Source organism: Neophocaena asiaeorientalis, unplaced genomic scaffold (genome assembly GCF_003031525.2).
Source record: "Neophocaena asiaeorientalis asiaeorientalis breed wild unplaced genomic scaffold, Neophocaena_asiaeorientalis_V1.1 scaffold148, whole genome shotgun sequence".
Lineage (NCBI taxonomy): Eukaryota > Metazoa > Chordata > Mammalia > Artiodactyla > Phocoenidae > Neophocaena > Neophocaena asiaeorientalis.
In genome coordinates, this window is record NW_020174050.1 from 5,310,278 (window position 1) to 5,326,223 (window position 15,946).

Genomic DNA, 15,946 nt, shown 5'->3' on the forward strand with positions numbered 1-15,946 from the left:
CGCCTGAACTGTAGTACTCAAGCACAATCTCTGTAGAATTCATATTTTCAATTAAAACATTCTCGCGTTAAGGGAAAAAAAAAATAGCCTGACTTTATAGCTTTAGGGAGATACATGACTGTTAAGTAAATTTAGGGGACTTTCAGAGGTAGCAAAATGAGATGGGGTAAACTACAGAATTATCACACTTTTCTGATAATTAGAGCTCAAACTCTTGGGACATAGCTGCATAATTTCTACCCCCAAGACTGGTTCCTTCCTGGCCCTCAAAAATAAAGGGCAGAGCTATCAGTTGGGAATCAGAAATCAGATTCTAAGAAGGTGGTGGGGCGTAGGGCAGCCAAGGATACAGAGTTCTCTAGAACGGAGCTTTCTTATTTATTTTAGACATAAAACTTTCTACCTCCAAATGGAAAAAAAAATCATTCTTTATAAAAAATGTGTCTCTCTGCCAGAACATTAGGAGACAACTGAGCCATCCAAGCCCTGAGGCTCTGTGGCTCATTTGCAAAGTTCACCTTCTTAATCTGCTCTCCGTGCCTCCCTGGTCCTGGGCCAGACCCAGGTTCTCAGTCCTGCCTTTGTGCTAAGGACAAAAGCGAGTTCGGAGCCTAGGCTGCTTTCTCCAGTGAAACTGTCTACCTACTCCAGGTAAGTCAGGGTGTCCCAGGGGAATCCTTGGAACACAAAAAGCATATTGTGCCCAGTGAATGCAGCCCTGTTGCAGGCCTGCTTCAGAACCTGTCATTAGACAATACCATATCTCTCTGCTGCCTGGAAAGGTTCCTGCATGAGTTTTAAAGCTGTAATGTGATTTACAACCTTATTAATTTCAGTTGCAAACTTGAGCGCATACAGAGTGCTCTATTTAAACCATGAATAAGCCTGCGCTACACTGAGTGGGGCTGTGTCCGTTTGCATAGTTGCACTTTGCCATAGTGTTGTCAAGTTCCACTCTAGGCTTTCAAACAAAAATTTCCAAAGGTAGTACCTCTGCTTGCAGAGCCTATTTGGACAGTATCCATATATTTGCCACTGTCGCTTTTAAAATTGGTTTCCAATAGAGTTTGAGGCCCTGGATCTAGAGTAATCTGATTTGTCTTCTAAGACATAGAAACTGAAGCTCGAGGCAGAGAAGGGTTTCTCAGCTTCAGCACTATTGATGTTTTGGGCTGAGTAGTTCTTCGTGAAAGAGTTGTCTTGTGCATTGAAGGATGTTTAGCAGTCTCTGGTTTCCTTGAGGCCTCAAGCATGCTAAATGTAGCCCAGGCAAGCAGTCAACAATAGTTTTATTTCCACCTTCAAGCAGTAAGAGCTGACCTCTGGCCCTTTCCCTTCAATGGAGGGCTTTGAGCCCATTTTCCCTTTAGGAGCTCTAACCAATCACTGCCAACTTCCATCCTGAGCTCTCAGCAGGCCAGGAACTTCAACTTGCTGCTTTACATTTTTGCCTTTTATTCCACTCTGTGAACTACCCCCTATCCTTCTAATGAATTCATTTTACACTATTGCTTTTTTCCCCAATTCGGTAAATAGCAGCCCTGTTCTTCCAGTTGCTCAGACCAGAAACTTTGGAGTCATCTTTGACTCTTTTTTTTTTCTTTCCACATCCTGTGTCACTCAATGTCCTGGCAGGATACAGATAGCACACTAAAAGCGGTATCTGAGAAAAATTCAATGGATTATTTACAAATGTGTGGTCAGGTTAAGGGAGGATAATAAGAAATAGTGAAGCAGCCATGGGGGAGTCACGGTGAGAAGCCATTACTACCCAAGGCTGGAAGGAGGCAGGGGTGAGAAGGGCTTACCAGAACCAGCAAGAGCTGTGGTCATAAAAGGTGGCTGCCAAACTGTAGCCTGGCAGGGCAGGCGGCAGGAGAATAAATATTTCTGTCTTGTTCTCCTCCTGCCCTCCAATTTCCTTTCACTTCATTTCACAGTCTGAACCCAACCAAAGCAGGACAGGAGATTCCAGATGTGTGGTCTGCGGAGGTCAGATTTCCAGTCCCCGGGAAGGAGTAGAGGGTGGATCTGAAGGGGCAATCAGAATCCCTGTGTGCCCTCATCAGCAAATCTGTCAGCTCTGCCTTGAAATACATCCAGAATCCAACTCTCACTCTCTATTTCCCTTAATACCTTCCTAGTCCAAGTCGCTGTTTCTCACCTGGACAACTGTATCAGCTTCCATCCCTTTACCAGGTTAATTTTTTTACAGCATTTATGACCCCCTAAAATATTATGCATAGTTTGTTTATTTGCTTATCGTCTGTCTCTCTCCACTAGAGTGTAAATTCCATGAAATCACAAACTTAATTTGTTTTTTTGCTTCTTTTTTTTTTTTTTTTGCGGTACGCGGGCCTCTCACTGTTGTGGCCTCTCCCATTGCGGAGCACAGGCTCCGGACGCGCAGGCCCAGCCGCTCCGCGGTATGTGGGATCTTCCCGGACCGGGGCACGAACCCATGTCCCCTGCATCGGCAGGTGGACTCTTAACCACTGCGCCACCAGGGAAGCCCTAATCTGTTTTTTTAACTGCTATGAAATTCCTTATACATTGTAGGCAGTCAATAAATATTTAATTAATTAATTAATACTTAAGTTGATCTGATTTGGTTTCTGTTGCTTAGTATTTCCAAAGAACTTTAGATGATTTCAGGGTGTACACCCCTGAATGTAATGTAAAAACAAAATTTAATCTCATTTTGTTTTTTAAAAAAATTTTTTGTGTGTGCATATAAAAAAGAATGGGAGTATATTCAAAAATTTTAGAAGCGATTACCATTAGAGAGTAGGATTGGGGGTAGTTTTCATTTTCTTTTTTGATTTTAACACTTCTGAAATTTTCTACAATGACTACATATGATCCTTGTAATAAGATAAAAGTACCTTTATTTTATTTTAAAGTTAAAAGAAATATTTTTGATTTACAATGTTTTGTTAATTTCTTCTGTAGTGCCTTTATTTTAAAGTACTGACTAGCATCAACCAGATCTTCTAGAAAGCTTGGCAGTTCTTTTTCATCCCTTGGCTCGCCGTCCCTGTTCCGACAGTGACACTGCCAAACCTTTCCCACTCTTTTTAAGCAGTCATGCTGGATCCATTTCCCACGGTATCTATCCTGCTCTGTGCTATAGGAAGCTGATCCATGAGATTGTAACAATCTGGCTCCCTGGCCCTCTAGCTTCCAGCTTGGTTCAGCTAATGGCTTTACCTGAAATCTAGAGGGCAAAAGGAGAGTGAGGTCAGACCACTTATTCCCCCAGCTCCCTCCTTACCAGTTCCTGCAGGTTGGCTATGTCCCTTAACCTAAAGGCCACAGCTCCAGCCAAGTGGTCCTCTCCAAACAGCTTCCTCTGGGTCCCAGTAACTGCTCTCTCCTCTCTCTTCTCCAGGCCCAGGGATGGTAATAGTTTTCCCAACCACTAGCCCTGGGGTAACGCACCATCCCTTTTTCTTCCTAATCCTTGCTCACAACTCTATAAAGTCTCCTCAAATTACCCAATTCAAGAATTTCATGTCTTTTCTTCCAAGGTCCCAACTAAGCACTCAACTCCATCTTCTTCCGTCATTCTCAGCAAATGACCTTGCCTCATTCTTTACTTTTTACTGAGAAGGTCTTCTTGTATCAGCTTTCTTCTCATTCCTCAGATGGCCATTCATCATCACGTTACTAAGAGTAGTCTATATAGTGGCCTACTCTCATGCCTAATATTGCCTCTCAGAGTACATAGCATATCTTGCCCATAGCAGGGCTCTACCCTGTCATCCTCTTGCCTCTGAGAACATTTTTCCTTCATTGGCTCTTCTTCTTTCTTCCATCATTTAACTCTGGATGTTCCCAATGTGTCAAACCTTGGTTTTGCCCCACGACGTAATTCTTTTAAAGAAGAAAGTTTATCGATTTTTACTACTTTAATTACTTTTATTCAGATAATTTTTTAAATGTATACTTGCTGTCTTATTCATTTAACTAAACTCCAATCCTTTATCTCTTCAATCAGATTAGATATTTTCCATGGATTTCCAATTATCTCCTCCTCCTCAAATCCAGTATCATTTCATTCCCTTCAATTCGATTTTCTCCCATTGTCTGTATTTTTTCCAATGGAATCTACATTTCTTGAGCTGAAGAGTTTAAAACACTGACGTTATTTGTTAATGCCTCCATTTTCTGTGCCCCTCAACTGCAATTACTTTGTGAATTCTATAATTTTTTTTCTTAAACTCATTTCTCAGAGTTATTCCTTTCCATTCTCATTGTTGTAATCAAAAATATTTTTTTAACTATAGGCCAAGATTATTTCAATAGTCCCCTAACTTGTCTTCAAGTTCCAGTTTCCCCCATTCCTACAGAAGGATTAAGATTTCTAGAATATTACTAAGATCATGTGGTTCTAGAATGTGGCTCCCATTAATAATATTCAATAATTACAACATTAACCACTAATATATACTGAGTATTTGCTCTGTGCTGACTGCTACACTAAGTTCTTTTTTACATGGGTTAATTATTTTAACCCTCAGAAGAGTCCTGTAAATATTCAATTGTACAACTGGAAGATTTTTTTTTTTTTTCCTACAAGTCAAATTTATTAGATTTGTCCACAGTCAGCAACGGCGATATTCTTGCTGGTCTTGCCATTCTTGGGCTGCAAGTACTCTATGACTCCCAAAATATTCATGTCCTCTTTCACCTTGCCAAAGACTCCATGCTTGCCATCCAACTGCTCAGTCTTGGCAGTGCAGATGAAAACCTGGTAATCGTTTGTGTTGGATCCAGCACTTGCCATGGACAAGGTGCCAGGACTGGTATGACTCAGGATGAAAGTCTCATCAAATTTCTCCCCAGAGATGGACTTGCCACCTGTGCCATTATGGCGTGTGAAGTCATCACCCTGGCACATAAATCCGGGAATAATTCTGTGAAAACAGGAAGCTTGGGCTTCCCTGGTGGTGCAATGGTTGAGAATCTGCCTGCTAATGCAGGGGACACGGGTTCGAGCCCTTAGTCTGGGAAGATCCCACATGCCACGGAGCAGCTAGTCCCATGAGCCACAACTACTGAGCCTGCGCGTCTGGAGCCTGTGCTCCGCAACAAGGGGCCACGACAGTGAGAGGCCCGCGCACCGTGATGAGGAGTGGCCCTCGCTTGCCACAACTAGAGAAAGCCCTTGCACAGAAACGAAGACCCAACACAGCCAAAAATAAAAATAAATAAATTAAAAGAAGGCTTAACATTTAAAAACAAAACAAACAAACAAAAAACAGGAAGCTTTACAACCAAATGCTTTCTCCCCGGTGCTCAGAGCACAAAAGTTTTCTGTTGTCTTTGGAAATTTGTCTGCAAACAGCTCATAGGAGATGTGGCCCGAGGGCCCACCATCCATGGCCATCAGCTCTGAGGTGGTCGTGTCTTCAAGGCCAGAAGAATTTTAGAACATTTAGGAAACTCCCAGATTACCCAGCTACTGGTGGTTCTGGAATACAAACTCCACATGAAACCAGAAGTCTCGCTCTTACTCTTTTCTTCCATGCTATCCAAATCCCTCAACATGACTTCCAAAATGCTCTGCAAATTGCCCCCACCCTTCTGATCCAATATCAGCCTTTGTTTCCCTCTACATTATACTGAGGGTGAGTTCACTAATGCACCATACACACATCATGTTCATTGCAGGTTCTTTTGCCTTGACTTTTGCACTTATATCTTTTTTCCTGGTGTCAGATCAAATTCTCTTTTTGAGTTAAGGTCTGGCTCCAGACCACAATGAAGTCTTTGCGAATGCTACAGTACGCATGGATCTTTCTTTTCTCAGAGCCTCTAAGACCACTTACTGTCTGTACCATTACTTTCCTATTCAATCAGGAAGTACCTTGATTTATATTTAACTGCTGTCTGTACAATGGCTATTTATTCACCCCAGAAAAAAAAACACTGAGCCCTTATTATTTTCCAGGCACTGTGTAAATGCTGAGAATACAAAGGTGGGTAAGATTCAGTCTCTGAAAGAGTTTTATCCAGGGAGGCAACATGGATGCAAACTAAAATATTACAATACACTCTGATAAGTGATAATATTGGAAGGATATATTGCATAATGGTTTAGTACATGAGTTTTGGAATTGCCCAGGTCTGGGTACATTTTCCAGCTCTGCTCCTCAATAGCTAAATGAGAATTAGACATCCTAAGCTTCTGTTTCCTCATTTGCAAAATGGAGATATTAATTGTTGTAACCACTTATTAAGATTTTTAAGAATTATATAAAGAATTTTATAAAGTGTATAAGGTATATAAAGTATAAAGCATATAAAGTATAAGGTAATTAGAATAGTGCTTGAAAGTTTATAACTATCCCTATCCCCCACAAAAAGGAATTTGCATGTATTCTATACATTTTCTTCAGTGGGAATAGAGAAGATGGAGAGAATAACTGTGCCAGGGTTATCAGGAAAAGCTTAGGAAAAAGGGTAGAACTTGAAAAGGGTCTTGAAGGATGAGAAGGAATTTGCCAGGTTATTCTGATTTGGTTAGACTGTAGGAAGAATGTAGAGAAAGTCTTGTGAAAAGAATCTGGAAACGTCTTGTGAAAGGAATCTGGGAAGATAACACAGGCAGATTGTAAAGGGCATTATGTCTATGCAAAGATATTTGTACACCACCTTCTCTAGCAGTTCCCAAAGGCTTTGGTGTTGTGCCAGAGATTTCCAAAACCATAGGCTCACCAAATAATAACTGTCTATTAAAAAAGCATAGTGACTCAGACATGTCAACATATTTTAAGGTATTTCTGAAGTTATAGTTACTCTTTGGCAGTTTATGCTCTATTAATTAGTGAATCCTAAAAGAATTACTATAGACTCTATGCTAGTTATCAATTTATTGCCTCTCAGCTCCAAATTCACCCTTCATAGCCTGCTCCATGAAAATGGATCTGAATCTCTTAAATATTTTCCCTTTGCCTCTGGCACAACGTTAAGCTTTGTAGAGAGCCCTAGAGAGACATTTCAGGAGAAAGAGGCATGAGTCACTCTAGCTATTCCATTGAGAATGAATTGTGGAGGAAGGACTGATTGTATTTGCAGAAGACCAGTTCATTTGTTTATTTATCCTTTGATTTAACAAAGATTTATGAGAATCTACTCACTGTCAGGCAATGAGGATTGTTGGATCAAGAAGACACAGTCCCTGTCTCAAGAAGCTCAGAGGGGAAGAGAGTTGAGTTCATTAATGACATAAGGAGTGCCCTCTGTAAGATCAAGAGAAGCCCCAGATGCTGCGAGAGCTGGAGGGACAGCTAATCACACTGAGAAGAGAGAACCATATTCTAGGGGAAACTTTTGAATCAGATCTTGAAGGAAAATAGAACATTCAGGTGCATAAAGAGACGAAATATGGTCTAGCTGAATTGAACTACACTGTGTAGGGTGTGAGAACATTGACCAAGCAGTTGAGCATTGGGTTGGGCGCCTGGTGGGTTGGTGACAGATGAAGTTAGAGAAGTTGGACCCAGATTATGGAAAGTCTACTAGGCTATTTGATATTTAGATTGTTTCTATATTTGAAAACTTTTTATTTGGAAACAATCTCAAGTTCAGAGAAAAGTTGAAAGAACAGAACAAATAACTTTTTTCCCCAGAATCATCTGAGAATAAGTTGCCAACGTGATGCTTAATCCTCTTGTCTCCCTAAATGCCTTAGTGTGTGTTATCCACAAGCAATGACATTTTCCATAACACAACCACCAAAATTAGGAAAGCAATGTTGATCCACTACTACCCTCTAATCCTCAGAACTTATTCCTGTTTCAGTAGTTGTTCCAATAATTTTTTTTATAGTAAAAGATCTAGTCCAGAGTAAATCATTGTGCTTAGTTGTCATGTCTCTTTAGTTTCCTTCCGTCTGGAACAGTTCCTCACCCTTCCCTTGATGTTCATTTCCTTGATCCTTTTAAAGATTACAAGTTAGTTATTCTGTAAAATGCTCCTCCGTGTAGGTTTGTTAGATCTTTCCTCATAATTGGATTCAAGTCATGTGTCTTTGGTACGTGTATTCCAGAAACAATGCTGTGTTCTTCTCATTGTATCCTACAGATGACGCATGATTTCAATTTGTCCCATCAATGGTGATGTTAACTTAGATCACTTTATTAAGGTGGTGTCTGCCAGGCTTTTCCAGCGCATGGCTACATCTTTCCCCCCTTATAAATAGTAAATATTTTGTAGGGAGATACTTAAAGACTATTTAGATAGTCATTCCTTTTCAAGCAGTCAATTCTTCCTTTTTTTTTTATCATTTGAATGAGTATGACTCATTCTATTTTAGTCAATGACTTATGTGTCCTTTAGAAATGATCCCATTACTCTCTGAACCCACCCTTACTTTCTGGTGCAAGATGCTCCAGCTTTATTGTACATTCCCTGCCCCAGCACTGGAATCATCTATTTCTCTGAAGAGCCCTGGTTCCTTTTAGTGGAGAAGAATATTTAGAAACCAATATCTATGCACTAGTGGACTCCTTGCTATAGTGGTGACACTGCTCCCAAACCCTCAGAACAGACATATGTATATATACATACATGTGTTTATATCTGTTTGTTTTTATTTTTTATATCTATTTTGTTATATTGACAGCCATGAGTTTACACCAATATTCCCAATTCTAAGCCAATATCTCATTCTTATTTTCTCCCTTTATATAATTGTAACTTGTTTCTGGAGAAGTGAGAAACCTGGCTCCCTTAGCCTCAATATATTTACTTACTTGACCAATCCCCTATATGTAACTGTTTCCCCTAATGGCCACCACACTCTCTCCCCTGCAAATGCCCTCCTCACCTTCATTGGGCTATGACACCCTGCTCTGGGCTACCCTTCCACAGAGGCTCTCCTCTTACTGTTGGGGCTCCTGCATTCTGAGTTGAGTCAATCCCCTGTAGAGACACTTTTCTCCAGTGGTGCTCTGCCATCCCACATAGGCTACCGTGGCTCTTCCCACACACACCTACGGGGACACCTACTTTGCAGAGCCCCAACCTAATGCGTTTGGGGTTGAATTGCTCAAGAAGTGAACAACTGAATGGAAGGGAGAAAGAAGGAAAGGGGAAAAGAAAGAGAAGAGCATTCTTATCTTTTAACAAATATATTATCAATAACATTCCCTTTTTGTACTTGAATCTCTATCATTAATTCAAATTATTTTCTGGGATAGATTCCCAGTAATGGAATTACGGGGTCAAGTGTTATAAAGGAAATAACTTGTCTTAATTTTTTACTCCCACCAGCAGTACATGACGGTGTCTATTTTATCCTAGACAGCTTTGGGTATTAGATCTAGTTTTAAAAGAATTTTTTGTTAACTTTATATGAAAATAATGTATTGTTTTATTTTCTTTGCTAGTGAAGTTGAACATTTTTCCATTTGTTTATTTAGTCATTTTTAGCTTCTGTTTCATAAATTATCATTGTCATGTCCATTTTAGAATTTTAGTATTTTTCTTAGGTCGGTAATATTAATGATATTAACCCTTAGTCATATTCATTGCAAGAAAGATAAGTGGTTTTTTTTTTGTTTTTTTGTTTTGCGGTACGCGGGCCTCTCACTGCTGTGGCCTCTCCCGGTGCGGAGCACAGGCTCCGGACGCGCAGGCTCAGCGGCCATGGCGTAGCCGCTCTGCGGCTCGCAGGATCCTCCCAGACCGGGGCGCGAACCCATGTCCCATGCATCGGCAGGCGGACTCCCAACCACTGCGCCACCAGGGAAGCCCCGAAAGATTAGTTTTTAAACTAAAACTGGCTTCCTCTGGCCACCTTCTATATTTGTACTTGTCTTTCTCTGCTGCCAACCAATCTCTTCTCAGGTAAATACAAACTAAGGGTTATATTACTCTAAGAAAACATAAAATTAGAAAAATAAACAGCCTGTCATAAAGCCATTCAAAAGTATGGTGTGCTTTTTGAAAACAAACTCTTATTTTTAGATCATTTTTATCTTTTTTACTCACTATTAGTTTGAAAGATTTATCTAATTCTCTCAGTTTTTTTCACTTCATGTAATTTGAGGCTACGGTAGTAATGCTGTATTACTGATGAAGTGAATTTTTCATCTTATATCTCTTTTATCTCAATATTGCTTTTTAATCTTAAAGTATATTTTAATGTAGTGACATCAGCTTTTGGGGGGTTGATATTTGCATGCTATAACATTTTCAACCTTTTATTTTCAATCTCTTAGTATCCTTATGTTTTAGGTGTGTCTCCTGTTGTGAGTCAGGATCCTGGCAGGAAATAAAAAGGCAGTGCACTCAAAATGTTAACTGAAGAGAGTTTAATGAAGAAATTCTTTATAAAGGTATGGGCAGCATTAAGGGAACCAATAAAAGATGGTGAAGTACTCAGGTACTAGAAACGGAAAAGCATGTATACCCTAGCACTGAACGGTCAAAGAAAGGAAATAGTGTTACTGGAATCCAATATAAACTGTTGCTGGGAGAGGGGGCACCTGCAGGACCAGTGGTCTTAAGTAGAGATAACACAACCACTGAAAAACTCAGGCCCAGCAGGGAGGGAAACTAGGGGAACTGATACCCTTATTTTCTCCTCCTGCCTTGTGATCTATTGCCCCTATCTGCTATTGGCCAAACCCAACCAGAAGTTAGAAGGCAAAAGATCTCAGGGGACGCAGAGCTTAGAGCTGGGCCCAGAGCCAGGCAGAGAAGAGTAAGGAAGAGCCACCACACATGTAAACAGCTCATAGCTGGATTTTGTTGTTGCTATCCAGTCTGATAGGTTTTTTTTTTTTTTAATGGAGCCTTTAGCCCATTTACTTACATTTGTTAGATTACTAGGGTAATCTAGTTCTAAGATATTATTTTATATCTCCCGTTATATATTTTTTCCTCCTGTCATGACTACTTTTGGTTATCTGAGTAATTTTTCTTGTTTTATTCATTCCATTTCTATTATTTTAGTGGTTACTTTAGAAATTTATCATGTAGTATCTTTAACTTCTCCTAAATAAGAGGAGGATCTTTGAAACACTTTTGCTCTTGCTTATTCCTTCCTGATTTATGTGCAATTGTTGGGTATTTTTAACCCAATCAGATATTATTGATATTGTTTTATATTTAAATATCTTTGTATATGATATAAATATATATTTATGATATATAGTCAGTATTTATTTAGATTTTCCTACTTTCTTTGCTCACCATTCATCCTTGCGTCTTAGAGTTTCCATCTCAAATCACTTTCCTTCTTTCAATCTTTTGGAACATCCTCTGTTGAGATCTATTGGTGATAAACTCTTTCTGCATTTTCTTGTTTTTGAAAATGCCTTTGTTTCATCCTCATTATTGAATGATATTTTTTCCAGGTATATAATTTTAGGATGACATCTTTGAAGGTATCTACTGCCTTAGGGCTTTCATATATTTGTGGAGAAGTCTGACGTCAGCATAATTGTTACTCCTTGGAAAGATAGACTTTTAAATATTTTCTTTGTTTCTGGATTGCTGCACTATGTGTCTAGGTGTGAATTTCCTCTTATATATCCTGCTTGGGGTTCATGGATAATTCTAAAACTGTCAGCTGATATCTTTTTCATTGGTTCATAAAAATGAATTCAATAAAATTCATAAAAATTCAATAAAAATTATCAGAGCTTTTCTCTTCAAATATTGCTTCTACCTCATTCTCTCTCTCCTCTCGTTTTTCAACTCTAGTAGGTATTAGACCTTTTCCTCTACTCTCCATGTTGTTTAGTCTCTATTTCATATTTGCTCTCACTTTGACTCTCTGTGCTGTAATCTACATAATTTCCTCAGATCTATAGTCCAGTTCATGACTTTTTTTCTTTAATGTGGCTAATCTGCGGTTTAGCTTGTCAATTGGTTTCAAATTTTATTTTATATATATATATATATATTTTTTTTTTAAATATTTTTAATCAAATCTGCATGGTCAATTTTAGAGTCATTTCTTCCGAATTCATATTTTTAAACCTTTATTCCTTTGGACATATTAAGCATAGTTATTTTATTTTCTGTGTTTCATAATTCCAATATCTGAAGGTTTGTGAGTCTGGTTCTTCTGTTGGTTACTTTTGCTGGCTCTTGCGTAAAATGCCTTCTTTCTTTATGAATTTTATGTATTTTGTGATTATTGTACTGCTATTCTTTGAAACTTTATCTGATGAAAAACTTTGAAACCTGAGTTGAAAAAATGCTCTTTCAAAAAGAATTTGCCTATGCTTCTGGAGGGTGGATTGTAGGTTCCAAACATGGCATCCACAATATCCCCCATTCCACATGCGTTTCTTACAATGTGGCTTTGACAATCCTCCCACGGGGGAGCAGGGTCTTTGTTCCTGCTCATTGAATCAGGGAGGGCTTGTAACTCTATATGACGTCCAAGGCTGGGAGATAAAAGGCAACACAGTTTAACCCTACTTCTCTTCAGATAGTTTGGGCTTGGAAGCAGCCACCATGCTGTAAGAAAGCCCATGCAGCCACATAGAAAGGTCATATGTAGGTATTCTCACCAATAGCCTCAGCTGAAGTCCTAGACAACAGCCTATATCAACCACCAGACCTGCGGGTAAACTAGCTTACAGGTAATTATAGCTTCCAGCCCCTGAGTCACCTCCTGGTCTTCAAGTCTTCTCAGATAGCCACCAGATACCTTAGAGCAAAGATAAGTTGTCCCTGTTTTGCACTTTCCAAATTCTTGACCCACAGAATCCGTGAGTATAATAGCATTCCTGCAGTTTTATGATACCGAGTTGGAGGGAGTGTAGATTTTTTGTCCAGCAGTCAATAACCAGAACACTTCTGCCAGATACCTGGGGGCAAGACCAACCTAAGACTACTTTAAATTAAATTCTAAACTTTAGGGGTTTGGGGGCAACAAAAGTAGCATAAATTCAGGCTACAAACCTGCTTGAGGCTGGTGTGTAACTGTGAATGATTGGGAGGAATACTTTTCCTTCTACCTAATGCCATGGTTCAAGAGTGACAGTTTTCCTTGCGGTCCCATGATTTGGTGGCATGAGTAGCAGACAGGCTTATTTCTAGCTCACCCTTATACTGAGTGTTTATCCCTTTGGTTTTGGGGAGCTCTAATTAGATTCCTCACTTTGGGTAGGTCTTGGGTTTCATCTCCTGTTCTCTGCTCCCTGCAAATTAAAGAAAAACAAAAATGAAAACAAAAAAAACTTAAGCTGCTTAAGGTCACCGGATTTTGACAAGTACCCTCAAAGTGAAACCAGTTTCACTGCTACACAAAGACCAAAGCCAAGTTAAAATGGGAACCAAGTTTCCCATTTTAACTTGGTTTGGTCTTTGTGTTTATCTTTTTTTCCCCTCTAAGCTCATTGATGCATTTGAAAAGATGCTTTGCATATTATAAACGGAATTTTGGGGTTTTTCAGCAGGTGGCTTGGTCAGGACCCTGTTATGGGCTGAATTTCAGGACCCCCTAAAATTTACATGTTGAAGTCCTATCTTCCAGTACCTCAAATGTGACTATATTTAAAGATAGGTGACTTTAAATAGGTGACTACATTTGAATGAGGTTGTTGGAGTGGACTCTAATCAAATATGACTAGGTCCTTTTAAGAAGAAATTAGGACACGGACATGTACAGAGGCAAAACGATGTGAAGACAGAGGGAGAAGGCTATCCACAAGCCAAGGAGAGAGGCCTCAAGAGAAACAAAGCTGCTAACGCTTGATCTTGGACTTCCAGCCTCCAGGACTGTGAGAAAATAATTTTTTGTTGTTTAAGCCATCCAGTCTGTGGGACTTTGTATGACAGCCCTAGCAAACTGGAAACCCTCACCCCATTCCTTTATTTGCTTAATCAATAGTTGAAAGTACCATTAATACCAGTTTATTAAGGGACTGGCTATTCAATCTGTATTTCTTGCAACTTCTACGTTTTTTCTGACTTCTGCTGTCTCCTTTTCGATCATTCCATGGTTCTTCAACACTCACAAACAACATGAGAGGAACATAGAGACAATAAAACCCCAGTTCTTCTGTTGTACCTCCTAGCTAACATCCCCGGTTATTAGTGTGATATTGGAGGGAAGGAAACTGTAGGCTAAATAGAGTTTTTGCATAACTCTATATGTTATTCTGTATGACCCTAAACATTTTAATAATATAGCCTCTTGCTTTAATGGTTATAAATGTTCATAGATCAACATAAACATAGGGGCTTCCCTGGTGGCGCAGTGGTTAAGAATCCGCCTGCTAATGCAGGGGACATGGGTTGGAGCAAAACCAAGAGTAGCCCCTGCTCTCAACAACTAAAGAAAACCCGTGTGCAGCAGCAAAGACCCAATGCAGCCAAAAATTAAATAAGTGAATAAATAAATAAATTAAAAAATATATATACATCGATCAATATCCAACCTACAATACATGGCATGTTGCCCAAGGCTTGTGAAGATTTCAAGCTACTCAAATAACATAACAACTTAAAGTTGCAACAGGAAAACCATCAGGGTGTTTATATTCAGTAATTTTATTATTAAGATATTTTATACTAAAAAAACACCCATTAGTCCATCTAATATATATATATACATCGATCAATATCCAACCTACAATATATGGCATGTTGCCCAAGGCTTGTGAAAATTTCAAGCTACTCAAATAACATAACAACTTAAAGTTGCAACAGGAAAACCATCAGGGTGTTTATATTCAGTAATTTTATTATTAAGATATTTTATACTAAAAAAACACCCATTAGTCCATCTAATTTTTGGAATTTTAGTTCCAAAAATAAAACTTAGACAACTTGAAGGAATCATTATTTGTTACTCCAGTTAGTTCAATATTTACAATATAGTCAATGAATCAATTTTCCTCAATGGAAATCTTAAGACTTTTCTAAAAATTTCCAATTATTTTTGGAGAGAATAAGATGTAACACAGAAACAGATGGAGAATCAAAAACAAATACTTGTTTTATCATAGTAACTTGGAATTGGGTTTAAGTACTGAGTGAGTCACAGTTTCTGTTCTTGCAGACCAATTTAACTTCACTAAAATTACGCAGGCTTAATGAAAGAGTCCTCACAATACGTAAAAAAAAGTGTGATGATATGTATATGCATTTGCTTTGGGAGTTTTGGAATCCTGGGGGCCTCTAATAATGAATGGATGCTAAAATGAGGCTTTAAAAAGTAATAACAAACCCATTTTCTCCTATCAAGTAACCTAGGGCATTTCCTTATTAAATCAGAGCATTGCAAAATTTCAGAAAAGGGGTGGGATAAAAATATATTTCTATAATGAAGACAAAACCAAGTTTCCTAGAAAAAGTAAAGTATCCACCTCCATCCTTAAGAGCATAGGAAGGGGAAATGTTAAAATTTGGAAGTAGGGAGGGGGGTCCAAACTCCTGCTCAGGAGGCTAAGACAGGGCAGGGCCCGGAGATAGAAGAAGGGGTGTTCCAGAGAATTCATGCAAAGTCAAGGCCGAGTCCAGGGCGGGGAGGAAGCAGGCCACCACTGAGAGCTCATAGAGACAGGCCTTCCAGAAGCCTTCTAGATCTTCATTTAGGAGAGCAGGATGCCTTTGGAAGAGGAGAGACTGGCAGAGCTGTGATTTTTTGACTTTGCCCCAGTGGCATGAAATGATTTTGATCAGTTTCCATTTCTAGACCAACCTGCTAATAATCCTCATGTGATTGCATAGGCCCTTTATCCCCCGAACATTCTGTCTGAGCGTTGATGTGTGAAATCCCTTCAATGGGTCAAATAGCCACGGCTCCACAATGAGAGATAAAAGGCTTACAGGGGAAATTCACTGAGTTCTTGCCCATGTGTGAACAGTGATCACTGAGGAGAATCAGTGACTGATGACAGAGGTTTTCATAGTTTTGGGAAGTGCAGGCAGCAGGGAAGTAGAGGAGTGGGGAGAGAGAAGAGCTCAA

General features: G+C 39.3%; 1 protein-coding gene across 1 annotated transcript; it reads right to left on the minus strand.

Annotated features, from left to right (window-relative positions):
* Positions 1-4,591: 4,591 nt before the first annotated feature.
* Positions 4,592-5,392, minus strand: LOC112405645 (peptidyl-prolyl cis-trans isomerase A-like). The gene is made up of 2 exons (XM_024754130.1): positions 5,278-5,392; positions 4,592-4,941 (listed from the first exon to the last, which is right to left on the minus strand). Exons 1-2 carry the CDS (start codon positions 5,390-5,392, stop codon positions 4,592-4,594), a joined length of 465 nt encoding a protein of 154 aa, XP_024609898.1.
* Positions 5,393-15,946: the final 10,554 nt, after the last annotated feature.